The sequence below is a fragment of the Balaenoptera acutorostrata genome, chromosome X, assembly GCF_949987535.1.
Source record: "Balaenoptera acutorostrata chromosome X, mBalAcu1.1, whole genome shotgun sequence".
Taxonomy (NCBI): Eukaryota; Metazoa; Chordata; class Mammalia; order Artiodactyla; family Balaenopteridae; genus Balaenoptera; species Balaenoptera acutorostrata.
Genome location: NC_080085.1, coordinates 61,703,230 through 61,723,269, shown reverse-complemented (window position 1 = coordinate 61,723,269; position 20,040 = coordinate 61,703,230). Strand labels below are relative to the sequence as shown.

Genomic DNA, 20,040 nt, shown 5'->3' with positions numbered 1-20,040 from the left:
GTCATTATTGAAAACCAGGAAATGAAGCTAAATCCTGGGGATGAATAGGTAGGGGGTGGGCAGGAACTAGACAATCAATGTTAGCAGGGCAGACAGTTCCTTACCCTGATTATCTGATGTAGAGAAATAAGCACAGCTACGCATAGGTGCCATGTGCAATATGACAATTATAGTTATTTCATCCTTTGCAAGCTGAAAAGCATTTAGAAACCACTCAAAGCAAAGGGGTGGTGGTGAGGAATTGCTTTGATTTTTAGAAAGCAATGGACCCAGTAAAATCAGAAAAGTTTATTACCATTCCTTATGAATAATTTAAAAGTGATATTAGCATGTTAGTCTTCATACAAATTCCTTTCAAGTATAAAAACCAAGATGTCAGTGTATGCTTAAGACTATTAAATCAGACCAATACAAAACCACTCTCTCAGACTTGTGGATCACACCTCCATTTATTAGAGGACACAAATTTGCCCAAACCAAACCCAGGCTTACATTTGGGAATTTGCCAGGCAAAGGGAGAGCAGGAGGCACTATTAAATTAAAATCCAACTTAAAAGATTTCAGTAGCTAAATAGAAAGTTCTCAGAGACCCAGGTGACAGCCATGTTTCTAACCCCTTTGAACCATGAAGTCCTGTGAGCACCCAAGGTGGCATCAATCAGAACATCCTGAGACTGGAATACACTTTCATTTGGCTGCCTTTGGGAAAACCCAGTGACTCTACCCAAGGGCAGTGGGCACAGTGCCCAGAAGCCAGTTGACTTCTACGGTGGCCACGTTACTGTAACAGCAGCCCCACTTTCCAAAGTGTTACTGGGCCTTAGTTGAGGAGGTCCACCCTCACCCTCTTCTAGTTGACTCACTTCTCATACAGAATCCCTGCCACCCTCAGGAGGCCCTGAGTCACACACTGGAAAACAGATACAGTACATTGGACCTGAGATAGAAGGCAAGTGCTGGACAACAGTATTCATCCTGGATCCTCCACAGCTTTAGACAATCAGCAGTGTAGAAATATACACCAATGAAGTACTATGTGGAGTGGAGGGTACCGTCATGAAGGAAAAAGAAAACAAAACACTAGTCCACCGTGAGGGAAAAGGCAACCAGAAGAAAAGGAGGAAGAATAGAGAATTTACATAACCATTTTTAGAAAATATTTATTTATTTATTTATTTTGGCTGCACCGGGTCTTAGTTGCGCCAGGCAGGATCTAGTTCCCCGACCAGGGACCAAACCTGGGACCCCTGCATCGGCAGCGCAGAGTCTTACCCACTGGACCACCAGGGAAGTCCCTACATAACCTTTTATCTTCTATCAATACTTGATATTTGACCTCCAGGTTCCAGGTTCTCCAAGAGTAGCGTTGCCAGATTTAGCAAATAAAAATACAGGATGCCCCATTAAATTTGAATTTCAGATAAACAGCAAATGATTTTTTAGTGTAAGTGTGTCCCAAATATTGCACTTATACTAAAAAAATTATGGTATTTTATCTGGCAACCCTCTCCAGGAGGTTCAGTTAGCCTGAGGTTACTCTGATCATATCCCGTCAAAGGGCAACAGCAAGATGATCACAGAGCGAAGCTCAGGCACTCCACCCACCCCAAGGGGAGAGCGAAGCTCAGGCACTCCACCCACCCCAAGGGGAGGTATGTGTTCCTTTTAGCTCCATTTCCCAAACTCTCAAAAATCCCACGCTATTCTGGCAGGGTGAGAGGATATGTGCACAGTGGAGTTGTCAACCACTATTTGCCAGGCAGAGGAGTTAAGGTTTCCTTCCATATCAAATGAGGAAGGTCAAAAATACAACTAGGGAGAAGGAGCAGCAGGCCCACTGAGCAACTCCAGCAACACCGCCACCAGGGCGACGACAGCCCTGCGGCCTGGAAACCCAACGTACCCCAGCCCTGTTGGAGCAACCTCAAAAGGCACACAGGGCTGAACACACACACAGGGAGATACACAGAGGAGGGAGGAACAGGAAGAGAGCAAGGTAGTCTTTATAGTGACTCAGAGGAATGACAGCAGAAGAGAAGTATCAGAGGCATTCACAGAATCCCCTGACAGTGACTGGCAGGACATTTTATTTCGTTGGTCGTTTCACTGGTTTTATTTAGGGGGTTAATCTTCAGTGGTCTTTCCTTCAAGCGGAAGGATGATGAGAGAAAAAAGAGCCACACAGAAGCCTCAGAGACACAGCTCTTCAGAGGGACTGTTCATTACACATCACCGTGCCTATTGTGCTAGCAGAATCCGAGAGCAGATCTGAACATCAGATCCCACAACCAATATACTATCGTGACTAAGTGCCAAACCCACCTCCTGAGGATGGAAGAGGAACCAATAACAAGGCCATGGCTGGTAAACATTCCTCTCAAAGGCATGAAGAGGGAAACAGCACAAAGAACAGGATCACATTATGCTTTTTTCACAGTCTCCGCCATGGGAATTCCCAGTGCCTTGTAATCCAGCATCTCTGAAACTGTGTTCGCAGAGATGTTAATAGGTGTGTTGCATGGGACCAAAAAACAAAAGTTCAGTGAAGTAAGTTTGGGAAATACTGCATACTTATTAAAAGTTATAACTTCCTGCAGTAGAAGAAACTATTTGGCATTATTTAAATCACTGGTTCCTGCCTTATTTGACCACAGAACCCTTTTAAGAAACATCTATTACCATCTCACAGAACTCTAGGAATGCTGCTTAACCATTATTGCAAAAATATCTCCTCTCAAGAATGGAAAGAGCATGTCAACATTGGGAACACCCAGGAATCACACATAAGATGGTTTCCAAACATTAGTATATCAGAAAGCTTAAGGCAATGATTTGAAAACTTGGAGAACCTTGTCCTTCTGGGAGGCACTTGCTCAACGGTAAATACAGCCAGGAACGCTGAAATTAGATTTCAAACAGCCAAGCAAAAGCCTACAAACAACAGCGCTAGGCTGCTCTGCTTAGTCGTGGCCTGGCCAGGACAGAAAAGAACAGCGCTTGGTGGCATCTCCTCTTACCACTTCGACAGGAGAGACACACACACTCTCACTCTCTCAAACTTCCTCCAAAAGGTTCAGACCAAACTTCAAAGCAGCCAAGTGCAAACTAGCCTCTCTTTGTTCCTCCAAAAGCTGAATAACCTGGAGTCTAGGGTTTCCAGGGGAAGAGATAAGTGGCTCACGCTGGCATTGTTAAATGCTGTCAAAGGAATTCCCCCTTATTCTCCTTAGGTGCAGTCCCCAAGCAGCACCCCAAAAGCTATAAGAGGACACACTTCTTGCTGTTCTTCTTTGTGGCAGGGTAAAGCACAGCCCGGACAGCTTCTGAAAATACCTCATGGACCCCATCCTGCATCAGGGCTGAACATTCCAGATACTTCACAGCCCCCACCTGCTTAGCCAGGGAAGTGCCTTGCTGAGGAGTTGTGGGCACTAGGCTCTGTTCCTTCAGCTTCTTCACTGTCTCAATGTCACTTCGCAGGTCCCTCTTGGTGCCTACCAGCAAAACAGGTACATTGGGGCAATGATGGGAGACCTCTGGGTACCACTTATGCCTAACATTGGCATAAGAAGATGGGTTGCCAATGGAGAAACAAATGACGAAGATATTGGTCTGGGGGTAGGAGAGTGTTCGCAGTCGGTCATACTCCTCTTGGCCGGCTGTGTCCCACAGGTTCAGGCTGACGATCTGGCCGTCCACAGATGTCTGGGCACTATAGTTGTCAAAGACAGTAGGGATATACTCCTCGGGAAAGGCGTTTGTCGTGTAACTGATGAGGAGGCAGGTCTTACCTACAGCCCCATCTCCCACAACCACACATTTAATCGTCTGCATTCTTCCCTTGGAGTCCTACGGACAAGAGAGAAAGAAAGAATGTTCACAGACATCTGGTTAATTTCAGGAGCCTAAGCCGTATAAACATTTCTCTCTGAGGAGAAAGAAAGGAGGTGAGACCCCCCCCCCACCGCCACCGCCACTTGCCTGGCCTCTTAACACTATGGAAGAGTCAGCTGCGAAAGGTTGCAGAGGGCAGGAATTCTTACCACGGAGTCCATGGACTGCTAGAGGATAAGCTTCAGTAGATTCTAGAAGCCACCTCTGCAGCTGTGTGCAATATTATGTGCATAAGGAAATTTTTCTGGAAAGAAGATCCAAAGCTGTCATCAGACTCTCAAAAAGGACTGTGAGCCCAACAAGATAGGTATTTATGTTGCAGTATCGTCATAAGGTCTGCGTATACAGTATCAAAGGTTCTAAAATATAGCAGATGCTAAATAAATGTTAACTAATTAAAAAACAAAAAAAATTGGCATAGAAAGAAGGTTCCCAAGGTTGAAACGAAAGGAAACACATCTCTTACTTTGGGTCTGTGGCTATAGACTCAGCAAAGGACACTCTGTTCCTGAGCAACAGTGACATCATAATACTGGAGAGGAAGGTAGGCCAGTCAGACTCAGCCATACAGAGAAGCGGCTAAGAGTCCAGACTCTGAAGTCAGACCTCCTGGAGTCGAAAACCAGTCCTCTCTTTTCCTAAGCTTTGTGAACTCGGGCAAGTTTTTAACCTGAAGCTTACATGAAAGAATGCATGTGCTGTATGCTGTACTTATTAGTGCCTGCCACATAGGAAGTACTCATTAAGTGTTAGAAGCTACTATGACTTCACAGAAATTACTAATCTGCCGGGGAAGGCAAAAGTTCTATAATGTGAGTACAATGCTAGACAAACCAGGGGGTCTCACCCCTTCCGACCTTATCTGAGTAAAACTACAGGTCATAACACCACTATATTCTCGTCCATTTCTTCAGGAATCAAGTATTTGCGAGTTAATGGTACAACACAGATGATCTCCAAGGAGCACGTTTACTATGAGCTCCCATGTCTGTACCCCCTTATTAATATTCTGTCAATGCCCTACTGTGTCAGTGCCTCCACAGCACTCCATTTTCTTTAGCTTCTTAACTAGTACCCTCATTTCAGACCCGATCCTCACAGCATTAACTTCAAGTGTCCGAACATGGAGGAAAGGGGACACATTATCATATGTATTTGATTATGGAAAAAAATTTGAGAATCAATTAGTTTCTCACCTTGGGAATGGGGGGGGGGAACAGACACATTCCCCCATCCTGCTGTCTTATTAGCTAAGGTCTACATTAGGTCCATATCATAGACAAAAACCAGACAAAACACAACAGCTCATTTTGGGTCAAGGGAAAAAAAAGTTGGCCTTCTCAGCATGCTTCGCACAGGCCCGCTAGGGGTAGCTCTCTCCTCACACAGCCAGCTCTGCCCAGTGAGGCGTTCCACCTAGAAGCCTTCCTTTCCTTGGCACAGGTCCCACAGCTAAAAGTCCAGAGCCTGATTCAGCTCTAGTAGGCAATCATCCCAGAAGACTCACTGACCATAGCTGTCTTTTTCCATCTAGGAATATGCATGAGGATCAAACACACAAAGTCAATGGAAACAGGGCAAAGTCACCACCACACTCCATGAGAATAGCCTTCCTTGACTTTTCCAGTTTGGATTCATTTCTTTTGCCTCTGATAGCAATCACTGCCTGTACAACTCATCTTCCCAGCCGCCTCTACGTATCATCCAGTGTCTCTGCTCAAAGTGACTGCTTTCAGGACAATAGTGCATCTGAGGGGGTTGCTGAACTAGAGCAAAACTCTTAGGCACAAAGACCGTTTTGCATCCCAAGTTCAGCTCCTCACCTCTATAACTAGGAAAAGCCATCTACACTCTTTTCTACTTGTTTACGTCTACCAGTGCTCCTGGTATATATAATAAATACCAGGCCTACATGATGAAATGCACCTAGAACATCCCAGGTCTGAACAAAACCAAAACACCCTCACCTATAGCAAACTCTCAAAGAAAGGGAAGGTTCAGCAAAAGTGGGAGGGGGCTGCTTTGTACAGTTGACTCATTCATTCAGCCCACATATTCATTATACGATTTTCTCTGCTTGTGTGTATATTTGAAATTCTCCATATTTAACAAGTTTAAAAATAAGACTAAAAAATATAATCCAAGAGAATTGAAGACAGGATCTCAAAGAGATAATCGCACACCCATGTTCATTGCATCATTATTCACAACAGCCAAGAGGTGGAAGCAACCTAAATGTCCATCGATGGATAATGGATAAAGAAGAAAAAAAAAAAATATATATATATATATGTATAATCCAGCCTTAAAAAGAAAAAGGAAATCTTTTCATACACTACAACATGGATGAACCTTGAAGACATTATGCTAAGTGAAATAAGCCAGTCACAAAAAGCCAAATATTGCATGATTCCACTTATATGAGGTATCTAGAATAGTCAAATTCATAGAAACAGAAAGTAGAATGGTAGTTGCCAGGGGCTGGGGGAGGGGGAAATGGGTAGTTGTTTAAGGGGTATAGACTTTCAGGTTTTCAAGAGAAAAAAATTCTAAAGATCTGTTGCACAAAAATGTGCATATACTTACTGTACTGTACACTTTAAAATGGTTAAAAATACTAAAAATAAAAATAATAGTTTTTAAAGGGCTGGGAACTCTGAGAGAAGGCTAGGAGTTACAAGAGAGAGGCAAATATTCTGTTTATCACCAATATGAGAAAAGGTTGTTTCGTTCAGCTCCAGCATCCAGCACAATGCTGTCCGGTTACAGATCACCCATAGCTTTCCCCTCATCACCACCGCTATCCACACACTCTCCCAGGCACTACTATGCACAATGCACTGCTAGGAGGGACTCAAAAAAGGGTTAAAAAAAAAAGAACGATGATAGAAGTTTATAGTCTTAGGGTAAAGGCAGGACTTCTATAAGAAGGTAAACAATAATACACAGTAAAGCATGGTCCAGAGAAAAATAAGTTGCTATGAGGAAACAAGGGGAAATTAAAAACTGAGAGCCTGTTACAGGCATTGTGTAAAATACTTTCACATATCTTATTTAAGCTTCATAGTAGCACTGTAAAGTAGACATCACCTCAGCTCAGAGATCATTAAATATGTCTCTAGGATTGGAAATTGGAAGAGGACTGGAGCTGCAGAGACCAACACCTCAGAAGGCATTCACTTTTAACCTTGGAATTACAGTTTCTTCTAAATCTTCCATTCTCATCTGACAAAGCATCCTTCTTCACATGCACATTTCCCAGCAGTCACTTTTCTCCTAGGTTAGAGGCACAACATAAAAGACCCCATAACTGGACTTCCCTGGTGGCGCAGTGGTTGAGAATCTGCCTGCCAATGCAGGGGCACGGGTTCCAGCCCTGGTCTGGGAAGATCCCACATGCTGCGGAGCAACTAAGCCGGTGTGCCACAACTGCTGAAGCCGGGGCGCCTAGAGCCCGTGCTCCGCAACAAGAGAAGCCACTGCAATGAGAAGCCCGCGCACCCCAACGAAGAGTAGCCCCCGCTCCCGCAACTAGAGAAAGCCCGTGCGCAGCAACGAAGACCCAACGCAGCCAAAAATAAATACATTTTTAAAAAAGACCCCCCCCCAAAAAAAAGACCCAGTAGCAGTAAAGACAAGAATGCAGCTCAGAATATTACTATTTCTAGCACATTCTCCCCCCAAGTCTCACCCTTTCCAAAAGTCAAACCCACTTGAAATCATTCTTTCTGAAACTAAAACAATTCAGCAGAAGACCCTCATTTTTATTTACTACTTTCTGCAACTTAGTTATCTACTAAATCCGGGAAGCTTTTTCACATTGAAGACTGACTTTTTGGTTCAAGTCCAGTCAAAGACACCCCAGGGCGAAGGAAGCCATGTGAACTCTCCCCAACCCGGAGCCAGGGGAGGCTATCCTGCGCTTGGAAACTTAACCAGAGAGGCAATTCTAGTGACCCATCGATAGCCACCGCAAGCCCGCTCGGCCCTTCCCTCACATCCTTTCCACCGAGGGTCCTTGGTTCTGGGACTTCAGATGGACTCGTGAGCCTGGGACAGAGAGGTGCCTTACGTCGGATTCACAAATAGGAAGAGCTGGCTCGATCTTCCCCGCTATACATACAACTCATCCCACTCTCAAATCCCTTCCATCCAAGGAGTGGCTCATATACTAAGGTAACCGTCCCGGGGATGGGGAGACTCGAGAAAAGAGCGGATGAGGGGGCCGCCTGGGGGGTGGTTCTCCATAAGGATTACCCGGCAAAGTAGTCGTCCTCCCGCGCTGTTGAACCGCAGCTGGCAGAGCCTCCCAGGCGTCTCTCGCTGGGCTGGGCAGGTTCGGCGGGCTCGGCGCCACATCCGGGCAGCTACCGAGTCCCGCCCCCGTCGTCGGACGCCGTCCCCACCCGGTGCCCCGCGACCTCCTGGGAAATGGAGTTCTAGCGCCCGCCGCGTGCTCTGCAAGTCACTGGCTTCTAAACTACACCTTTGGGTAATCAAGGATCTCTGGGGTCCCAGTTCCTCGGTTCGGAGGTCCCCGAGCTTCACATTTCCCGTGACAAAGTGAGGCCGCCTCCTCCTCCCCAGACCGCTGTTTTCTCCTCAAGACAAATATTAACATAAAGAGGCAGTCAGGGAACTGAAAAAGTGTTAGTAAAAACGGAGGCGGTAAAAGAAAATGTGGTAGTGAGTTAAGGTAGCTGTCACCATATATTAGTTTGCATTTTCTAGAGTTTTATATAAATGAAATCATACAGTATGCACTCTTTTTTTTTAACAGCTTTATTGAGATATAAATTCACATACCATACAATTCACTCACTTAAATTGTACAATTCAATAGTTTTTGATATATTACATTATTAATTTTTTAAAATAGTGGTAAATATATATAACAAAATTTGCCATTTCAACCATTTTTAAGTGTACAATCCAGTGGCGTTAAGTACATTCGCAATGTTGTGGAACCATCACCCTTGTCTATTGCTGAAACTTTTTCATCACCCCGAATAGAAACTCTGTACCACTAAGCAATAGCTGCTCATTCCCCTCTTCCCACAGCCCCTGAAAACCAACCTCTAGTCTACTTTCTGTCTCCATGAATTCGACTTTTCTAGCTACTATTCATCTATTGATGGACATTTGGATTGTTTCCAACTTTTGACTATTGTGAATAATGCTGCAATGAACACTGGTGTACAAGAATATGGTTTTGTTGATTTTTCTCTATTGTTTGTTTTCTATCTCACTGATTTCCACTTTGATCTTCATTATTTTTGTTCTTTGAGTTTTATTTGCTCTTCTTTTTACTGAAGTGAAAGCTGAAGTTATTGTTTTGAGACTTCCTTCTGTTCTGATATAGGTGTTTAGTGCTTAAAAATTACCCTGTAACTATTGTTTCAGCAGAATGTCATGAATATTATGGTGTGGTTTCATTTTTATTCAGCTCAAAATGTTCTAATTTCTTTTTTGATTTCTTCTTTGTCCCATGTGTTGTCTAGAAGTGGATTATTTAGTTTTCAAATATTTGAGGATTTTCCAGAGATGTTTCTGTTATTGATAGGTAATTTAAATTCCATTATTCATATTTTGTGTGACTTGAATCCTTTCAAATTCATTGAGACTTGTTTTGTGGCCTAGAATATAGCCTATCCTGGTAAATACTCCATGTACACTTGAAAAGAATGTGTATTTTGCTGCTATTAGGTGGACTGTTCTATAAATGTCAACCAGGTCAATTTGGTTGATAGTGTTATTTACTTCTACTATATCCTTGCTCATTTTATGCCTACTCGTTCTATCAGTTATTAAGAGTATTGAAATCTCTGACTTGAATTGTGGATTTGTCTATTTCTTTTTACAAGTTTATCAGTTTTTGATTCATGGATTTTTTTTTTTTTGGCCGTGCCACGCAGCATGTGGGATCTTAGTTCCCGGACCAGGGATCGAACCTGCACCCCCTGCAGTGGAAGCGCAGAGTCATAACCACTGGACCACCAGGGAAGTCCATGATTCATGTATTTTATAGGTCTTATATTAGATGCACAAGTGTTTAGAATTGTTATGTCCTCTTCATTAATTGACCCCTCTATCATTATGAAATTACCTTCTTTATTCATGGTATCTTTGCTCTGAAATCTACTTTGTCCAATATTAATATAGCCCCTCCAGCTTTCTTTTGACTAGTGTTATCATGGTACATCTTTTTTTTACATACTTTTACTTTTAACCTATTTGTGTCTTTGTATTTAAGGAGTATTTTTTGTAGGCAGCATACGGTTGGGTCTTGCTTTTTTTACCCAATCTGATCATCTTTACCCTGTAACTGGGGTGTTTAGACCATCTACATTTAACGTGATTGTTGATTTCTGATTGTTAGGTTTGAGTCTGTTATCTTGCTATTTGTTTTCTATTTGCCCCATCTCTTCTTTGTTCTCTTTTTCTGCCTTCTTTTGGATTAATCAATATTATTTTTATTCCATTTTATCTCCTTTGTTGGCTTATTGGCTATACCCCCTTTTTTTTTTGGCCACATTGAGCGGCATGTGGGATCTTAGTTCGCCAACCAGGGATCAAGCTCACGCCCCCTGCATTGGAAGCATGGAGTCGTAACCACTGGTCCACCAGGGAAGTCCCTAGCTATTCCTCTTTGTTTTTTTATTTTAGTGGTTGCTTAAAGGTTGATGGTGTACATCTATAAGTTATCAGTCTACCTTTAAGTGTTTATTATACCACTTCATAAAGAGTATAAGAACCTTACATTATTATACTTCCATTCTCTCTTCCTGGACCGCTCATTGTGCATTCTACTTTTATCTCATGATACATTGTTATTATTTTTGTTTAAACAGTTACTTTTTTTAATTTTATTTTTTTTGGCTGCGTTGGGTCTTCGTTGCTGCGCTCAGGCTTTCTCTAGTTGCAGCGAGCCAGTGCTACACTTCGTTACGGTGCACAGGCTTCTCATTGCGGTGGCTTCTCTTGTTGCGGAGCACGGGCTCTAGGCACCCCGGCTTCAGTAGTTGTGGCACGCGGGCTCAGTAGTTGTGGCTCGCAGGCTCTAGAGCGCAGGCTCAGTAGTTGTGGCGCACAGGCTTCGTTGCTCCGCAGCATGTGGGATCTTCCCCGACCAGGGCTCAAACCCGTGTCCCCTGCATTGGCAGGCAGATTCTTAACCACTGTGCCACCAGGGAAGCCCTAAATAGTTACTTTTTGTTGTTGTTGTTGTTGTCTTTTTACATTTTTATTTATTTATTTATTTATTTTTGGCTGTGTTGGGTCTTCGTTTCTGTGCCAGGGCTTTCTCTAGTGTGGCAAGTGGGGGCCACTCTTCATCGCGGTGCGGAGGCCTCTCACTATCAAGGCCTCTCTTGTTGCGGAGCACAGGCTCCAGACGCGCAGGCTCAGTAGTTGTGGTTCACGGGCCCAGTTGCTCCGCGGCATGTGGGATCTTCCCAGACCAGGGCTCGAACGCGTGTCCCCTGCATTGGCAGGCAGATTCTCAACCACTGCGCCACCAGGGAAGCCCTAAATAGTTACTTTGTAATACTGCATTATTTAGAGCAGTTTCAGGGTCACAGCAAAATTGAGCGGAAGGTAGAGAGTTCCCATGATACGTCTGTTACAATCAACAAACCTACATTGGCACATCATTATCATCCAAAGTCCACAGTTTACCTTAGGATTTATTCTTGAAGTTGTATATTCTACAAGTTTTAACAAACGTATTCACCATTATAGTATTATACAGAATAGTTTCACTGCCCTAAAAATCCTCTGTGGCCTGCCTATGCATCCCTCCCTCCCTCCTAACCCCTGGCAGCCACTGATCTTTTTACTGTCTCTTAGTTTTGCCTTTTCTAGAATGTTATATAGTTGTAATCAATCTTTAGCCTTTTCAGATTGACTTCTTTCACTTAGTAATATGCATTTGAATTTCATCCATGGCTTTTCATGGCTTTATAGCTCATTTCTTCTTTTTTAAAAATAGAGTTTATTTTTCAGAGTAGTTTTAAATTCAAATCAAAATTGAGCTGAAAATAGAGAATTCCCATATATTCCCTGCCCTCTCACATGTACAACCTCCCCCATGATCAACATCCTACACTAGAGTGGTACAGTTTTTACAATTGATAAACCTACACTGATACGTTATTACTACCCAGAGTCCATAGTTTGCATTAGAGTTCACTCTTGGTGGTGTACATTCTATGAATTTTGACAACTGTATGATGACATGTATTCACCATTATAGTATCATACAGAATAGTTTTACTGCCCTAAAAATCCTCTGTGGTCCACCTATTCATTCCCCTCTCCCCCCAATATCTGACAACTGCTGATCTTTTTATTGTCTCCATAGCTTTGCCTTAGTTGGAATCATACCATATGTAGCTTTTTCAGATTGGCTTCTTTCACTTAGTAATGTGCATTTGAGGTTCCTCCATGTCTTTTCCTGGCTTGATAGCTCATTTCTTTTTAGTGCTGAGTAATATTTCATTGTCTGGATGTACCACAGTTTATCCATCTACCCACTGAAGGACATCTTGGTTGCTTCCAAGATTTGGCAATTATGAATAAAGCACTATAAACATCTAAGTGCAGGTTTTTGTGCAAACATAAGTTTTCAACTCATTTGGATAGACACCAAGGAGCATGATTGCTGGACCATATGGTCAATTATCTTTTTAAAACAGCTTTATTGAAATATAATTTACATACCATAAATTCGTTCACTTTAAGTGTACAATTAAATGATTTTTAGTAAATTTACAACGTTGTGCTACTATCATCACAATCTGATTTTAATTTTTTATTTTTTTCATGTCTGATTTTAAAACATTTCCATCACCCCAAAAAGATCCTTCATGCCCAGTTACAGTCACTCCCTGTTCCCAACCCCCAGGCAACAACCACTAATCTACTTGTCTCTAAAGTTGTCTTTCCTGACCATTTCACATGAATGGGATCACACAGTATATCATCTTTTTGTATTTGGTTTCTTCCACTTAGCGTAATGTTCTTGAGTTTCATCCACAATGTAGCATGTATCAGTATTTCATCCCTTTTTATTGCCAAATTATATTTTTTCTTTTTAAATCAAATATATAGAGGTATAATTTATATACCACTAAATAAGCTCATTTTAAGTTTATAGCTTGATGACTTCTGACAAATGTATGCACCACATAATTACTACCACAGTCAAGACATACATTTCCATCACCCCCAAATAGTTCCCTTGTACCCCTTTGCAGTCAATCTTTACCACCCCTAGCCCCAGAGGACCACTGTTCTGCTTGCTGTCACTGAAGATTAATTATACCTTTCTAGAACTTCATATAAATGGAATCATAGAGCATTTACTCTTTTGTGTCCTTTTTTTTTTTTTTTGGAATAGGATATCTCAGATAACTGAGCAACTGCTCCAGAGAAGCATGGTTTTCAGCACAGTTTTATATCTTGTCAGAACAAAAAACATCAAACAAGTTAGGGATACATTCCTTCAGAGTTTCAAAAAAAAAGCAGATCAGTACATACACAGTGAGTCTCTATGGCCCTGGCACCTGGGAAGGGAGTCTCATCATCGAAGGAGTACTAGCACTGGTATCCCAAAAGGGAGGCATTTAATCTTTATTTTTAATATGGACATTATTTCTGGTCAGTGTACCCTTTTCTTTAATAATTACAGCAGGTGTACAATGTATGTTTGATAGGCCACAAGCAGGTTGTTTTAGCTAGCATAAAATTCAAGTTAAATCATGCATAAGCCAGAATGACTTCCCTCATACCTCAATATGTGAAAATTTCTTTCATCACATTGTATATGATAGCTTGATAGTTACCTTCTTAACTTGTATAAGTATTTTGATTTTTCAAAAACCATGAGCTGCTAATTATTTTCTCAGCATAATATTTCTGAGATTTATTCATGTTGTGGGGCATAACAGTAGTTCATTCCCTTTTATTGCTTAGTAGCATTCAATCGCAAGGATATATAGCAATTTGTTTCTAGTTTGGGGCCATTATGGATAAAGTTGCTATGAATATTGTATATAAGTCTTATTGACGAAAATAATAAATAATCTATAATAGGAAGAGAAAAGAGTTTTACTTGAGCCAAACTGAGGACTGTAGCCCAGAAGACAGCCTCTCAGATAACCCTGAGGAACTGCTCCAGATAAGCATGGTTTTCATCACAATTTTATATCTGGTCAGAGCAAAGAACATCAAACAAGTCATGGATACATTCTTTCAAGGTTTTCCAAAAACAAACCAAAAACCAAATTGGCATGTGCACAGCGAGTCAGTACTGGCCTTGGCACCTGGGAAGGGAGCCTTATCATGGAAGGAGTATCAGTATTGGCATCTCAGGAAGGGAGGCATTTAATCTTTATTTTTAACATGGACATTGTTTACTTCTGGTCAATGCGTCCTTTTCTTTAATAATTAAAGCAGAGTTACAATCTATGTTTGTTAGGCCGCAAACAGGCTGTGTGCATAAAATTCAAGTTAACTCAAGCCAGAATGACTTCCCCGTACCTCAATATTTGAAAATTTCTTTCATCAATCAGTCATTTTGTGGACATATGTTTTCATTTCTCTTGAGGGATACCTAAGAGTGGAATTGTTGGGTCATTGGGTAGGTGTATGTTTAACTTTGTATGTTTAACATTTTAAAAAACTATCAAATAGTACAGCAAAGTGGTTGTACCATTTAAAATTCTAATGTATGCGAGTCCTGGTGCTCCACATCTTCACCATCACTTAGTATTGCCTTTTTAATTTAGCAATTCTAGTGGGTATATATAGTGGTATTTCACATGCGTTTCCCTGATGCCCAATGATTTGAGAAGCTTTTCATTTACTTAATTGCTATTGATACATCTTTCCTGGTGTAGTGTCTGTTCAAATCTTTTGCCCATTTTGTTATTAGGTTGTTTTCTTATTTAGAGTTGTAAAATCTCTTTATATATTCTGGATACAAATCCTTTCTCAGACATAGGTATTGTGAATATTTTCTCCCACTCTGTGGCTTGCCTTTCATTTTCTTAAATGAAATAGCAGAAGTTAATTTTGATGATGTCCAATCAAATTTTTCTTTTATGCTTAGTGCTTTTTTTTCATCCTCTCCTATATAAGAGAACATTGCCTATATTCTTATATATTTTATAGCTTTTGTTACTGTTGTGAATGAAATTTCATTTTCTACTTAGTTATTGCTTATATAGAAAGTTATTGATTTAGATATATTTTATAAGTGGCCATCTTGCATGTAAATATTTATTTTTTGTTTAATAACTTGTAAGTTGACTCTCTTGGATTTTCATATCAACTGGAAATAATGACAGTTTTGTCTTTTTCTTAATATTTATTTGGTTGCACCAGGTGGGCTCCTTAGTTGCAGCATGCAGGCTCCTTAGTTGTGGCATGCATGTGGGATCTAGTTCCCTGACCAGGGATCGACCCCGGGCCCCCTGCATTTGGGAGTGTGGAGTCTTAACCACTGCACCACCAGGGAAGTCCTGACAGTTTTGTCTTTGCCTTGCCAGTATTTATACCTCTTATTTTGATTTCTCATTTCATGGCATTGGTCAAGACTTCCAGCATAATGCTAAATGGTAGCTAAGTTACCTATGAAGGTCTGAGATTAGATTTTGGAGAATAACAGTGAGACTGGAGAGAAGCTAGAGTCACTACAAGGAAAGAATCAACAGAATTTGGTAACTAACTGAATAAGGGGAATGAAAGAGAAACACAAGTTAGAAATAACTAGGATGTTAAGCTTAGGAACAGGGAGAATGAAATATCCATGATCAGAAATGAGGAAACGAAGAGAATTACTTGGCATGGGGGAAATCGTAAGCTCAATTTTAGATATTTTCAGTTTGAGTTTACAATAGGGCTTTCATGCAGAAGTGTCCGGTAGGCAGTTAGAAATAGAGAACTGGAGTTTGGATGAGAGGCCTGAGCTAGAGATGAAGATTTTAGTCATTAACAAAGGTGATGTTTATTTTTTAATTGATGTATAGTTGATTGACAGTATTATATTAGTTTCAAGCAAAGGTGATAGTTGAAACAGTAATGTAGATTAGTTACCTGAAAAGGAAAGTTAGAGAAAAGAGAAGAGTTCAACATTGGGCCTCAAGGGTACAGGTAGGAGGAAGTAGAGGAGCCAAGAAAAAATAAAAAAGAAGGATTTAGAACAGAAGAACATGCAGAATAGCTTTAAAAGTTATGAGGAATAGTCAACAGTGTCAAATAGGAAAAAGAGCTTAAGGGAAACAAGGAGTGGGAGTGGCAGAGCTTCCGAAATTGTCAATAAAAATATCTGAAGGATGGGGCTTCCCTGGTGGCACAGTGGTTAAGAATCCATCTGCCAATGCAGGGGACACGTGTTCGAGCCCTGGTCTGGGAAGATCCCACACGCCATGGAGCAACTAAGCCCGTGCGCCACATCTACTGAGCCTGTGCTCTAGAGCCCATGAGCCACAACTACTGAGCCTGCGTGCTGCAACTAATGAAGCCCACGCATCTAGAGCCCATGCTCCACAACAAGAGAAGCCACCACAATGAGGAGCCTGAGCACCACAACAAAGAGTAGACCCTGCTTGCTGCAACTAGAGAAAGCCCGCGCGCAGCAACGAAGACCCAATGGCAGCCAAATTAATTAATTAATTAATTAATTAATTAATTAAATTTAAAAAATATATATCTGAAGGTTGACAACTGCAAAATAAAACATTTTTGAGCTACTAAGGGAAAACTAAATACAGACTAGGTATTAGATGATATTGAGAAATTATACATTTTATTGAGTGTGATAATGTTATTGTGGTTGTATTTAAGTCTTTATCTTTTAAAGATATGAGCCAAAATATTTAAAAGTGAAATGATATGATGTATAGGATATGCTTTAAAATACTCCAGCAAAGTTTTAATAATAATAATATTAATAATAATAAATGGGAGGGATAAATAAGACAATAATAACAGAGTGTTCGTTATTACTGAAATGGGTGATGGGTTCATGGGGGCTCATTATACTATTCTCTCTTCTTTGTATATGTTTGAAAATTTCCACAATGAAGGGTTTAAAAATGCATAATTTGGTATGACCTCCAAGATATATCGTTAAGACAAAAGCAAGATTCAGAACATGTGGATGGTATGCTATCATTTGGATAAGAAAAAAATTAAAAGAAAGACCGTGAATGTTTGCTTGTATATGCATAGAATATCTCTGAAAAGATTCTCAAGAAACTGATAACTTTAGTTGTTTCCTAGAAGGAGAACCTGTATGGCTTGGGAACAAGAGTGAGAAGGAGATTTTTAAATTGTATATCCTTTTAAAACGTTTGAAATTTTGAAACTATGTTAATATACAAAAAAGTAAATAACACTGAAAATAAATAATTTCTGATAATATGGTTTTGACTGTTGTACAACTGTTAAGAAAGGATTCCTAAAAAAATTTTTTTTAAAGAAAAAAAAAAGGATTCCTAAAATAAAAGGTATAATGTAGCCAATAATTTTAATAAGCTTAGAACCAAAATTTCAACTAATTTTACAAAAACATTAGAGGTGGGAAAGAATATGAGGGGAGAACTATAGGTACTAAATAATTATTGCTATGTACAGAAAAAATGTAAGTTTAAATATGTTTTTAATATAGGGGTTATTACTCATTGACTAGAAATGAGAACTAGAATTAGAGGGAAAAAAGTAACAAGGACAACTTGATCAGCCAAGCAACCAGACAGATCAATGCAGAAACAGAAGACTTGAACAAGACTATAAACCAGATGACTGTTGGCTCGGGGCTTTGGATAGCCTCAGGATGGGAGGTGATAGCCAGGGGAACCAACCATGTGATTAGAGGATTGGAACTTTCAGCCCCATCCCCTGACCTCCAAGGGAGAGGGGCTGGAGATTGATGTAATCACCAATAGCCAATGATTGAATCAAACATGCATATCAAAATGCACTCCCAGAAATATCCTAACCAAAGGAGTTTGGAGAGCTTCCAGGTTGGTGAAGATGTGGAGGTACTGAGAGGGTATTGCACCCAGAGAAGTCATGGAAGCTCTGCACTCCTTCCCCCATAACTTTATGTATCTCTTCCATCTGGCTATTCCTGATTTTTATCCTTTTATAACAAACCAGTAATCTAGTAAGTAAACTGTTTTCCTGAGTTCGGTGAGCCATTCTAGCAAGTTATCAAACTCAAGAAGGGGGTTGTGGGAACCTCCGATATGTAGCTGCTTACTCAGAAACACAAATGACAACCTGGACTTGCAAATGGCATCTGAAGTGGGGGCACACTTGTGGGACTGAGCACTTAAATTGTGGGATCTGATGCTATCTCCAGTTAGATAGTGTCAGAATTGAGTTAAACTATAGAACACCCAGTTGGTGTCCGCTGAGATCTGGAGAATTTCTTGGTGTGGGAAAAACACTCACACATTTGGAATACAGAAGTATTCTATGAGTAGAGGAAATGAGTATGTCCCTTTCACAGACAATCTACCAAAAATGGCCCATAAAGAAACAGAAAATCTGAAAAGACCTATAACTACTAAGGAGATTTAGTCAGTAATTGAAGACTTCCCAACAAAGAAACACTCAGGATTAGATGGCTTCACTGGTGAATTCAATCAAACATTTAAAGAAGAATTAATACCAGTACTTCTCATTCTCTTCTAAAAAATTGAAGAGGAGGAAATACTTCATAACTCACTGTATGAGGCCAGCATCACCCTGATACCAAAGCAAGACAAAGACACCACAAGAAAAGAAAACTACAGGCCAACATCCCTGATGAACATGGATGCAAAAATCCCCAACAAAATACTAGCAAACTTATTTCGACAGCACATTAAAGGGATCATATACAATGGCGAAGTGGGATTTATCCCTGGGATGCAAGGATGGTTCAACATATGCAAATTAATCAATGTGATATATGATATTAACATAATAAAGGGTTTAAAATCACATGATCATCTCAATAAATTATATATATATGTATGTATACACACATACACATACACAGTTGTAGGGAAAAAGTGATCTACAGATTCAGTACAATCCTGATCAAAATTCCAATGGAATTTTTTGCAGAAATAGAAAAATCCATCCTAAAATTCTTTTGGAATCTGAAGGGACCCTGAATGGCCACAACAGTCTTGAAAAAATAACAAAGTTGGAGGACTCACACTTCCATATTTCAAAACTACCAACTACTACAAAGCTACAGTAGTCAAGACGTGTGGTACTGGCATAAGGAAAGAAATATAGATAAATGGAATAGAACATAGAGCCCAGAAATAAACCTTCACATATATAGTTAATTGATTATCAACAAGGTGCCAGAAGATTCAATAGGAAATTGACAGGCTTTTCAACAAAAGCACAGGCAACAACAACAAAAAATAGATAATTGGAATGTATCAAAATTAAAATATTTTGTACATCAAAGGATACTATCAAGAAAGCGAAAAGATAATGTATGGAATGCGAGAAAATATTTTCAAATCATATATCTGATAAGGGAATAATATCCAGAATAGAAAAAGAACTCCCACAACTCAAAACAAAAAAACAAACAGCCCAATTCAAAGATGGGCAAAGGGACCTCCCAGGTGGTCCAGTGCTTAAGACTCCAGGCTCCTAATGCAGGGGGCCCGGATTCAATCCCTGGTCAGGGAACGAGATCCCGCATGCCACAACTAAAGATCCCGCGTGCTGCAACTAAAGATCTCGTATGCTGCAACAAAGATCTCACACGTGGCAACGAAGATCCCGCATGCTGCAACTAAGACCCAGTGCAGCCAAATAAATAAATATTAAAAAAAAAAAAGATGGGCAAAGAGCTTGAATAGATATTTCTTCAAAGAGGATATATACAAATGGCCAATAAACACATGAAAATATGCTCAACACATCATTAGTCATTAGGGAAATGCAAATCAAAATCACAATGTGATACAACTTCATACTTATTAGGATGGCTATGATAAAAAATGGAAAATAACAAGTGTTGTTGAGGATGTGAAGAAACTGGAACTGTAGTCAATTTATGACAAAGGAGACAAGAATATACAATGAAGAAAGGACAGTCTCTTCAATAAATGGTGTTGGGAA

The 20,040-nt window shown here is 40.4% G+C and overlaps 1 protein-coding gene across 4 annotated transcripts; it reads right to left on the bottom strand.

The window, feature by feature from the left end:
* Nucleotides 1–273: 273 nt before the first annotated feature.
* LOC103019676 (rho-related GTP-binding protein RhoG-like) lies at nt 274–8,244 on the bottom strand. Of its 4 annotated transcripts, none has more exons than XM_057538618.1 (3): nt 8,152–8,214; nt 3,982–4,138; nt 274–3,849 (listed from the first exon to the last, which is right to left on the bottom strand). In XM_057538618.1, exon 3 carries the CDS (start codon nt 3,832–3,834, stop codon nt 3,259–3,261), a length of 576 nt encoding a protein of 191 aa, XP_057394601.1. In that variant the 5' UTR covers nt 3,835–3,849; nt 3,982–4,138; nt 8,152–8,214; the 3' UTR covers nt 274–3,258. The 4 variants fall into 4 exon arrangements, with proteins under 4 accessions (XP_057394601.1, XP_007183683.1, XP_007183684.1 ...); XM_007183621.3 differs by lacking the exon at nt 8,152–8,214 and adding an exon at nt 6,985–7,408; XM_007183622.2 differs by lacking the exon at nt 3,982–4,138 and having other exon boundaries at nt 8,152–8,244.
* Between the last annotated feature and the right edge of the window lie 11,796 nt (nt 8,245–20,040).

What these genes read in the sequence shown, in the direction of transcription:
- LOC103019676 (XM_007183622.2), bottom strand. Translation starts at nt 3,834, where the DNA reads ATGCAGACGATTAAATGTGTGGTTGTGGGAGATGGGGCTGTAGGTAAG.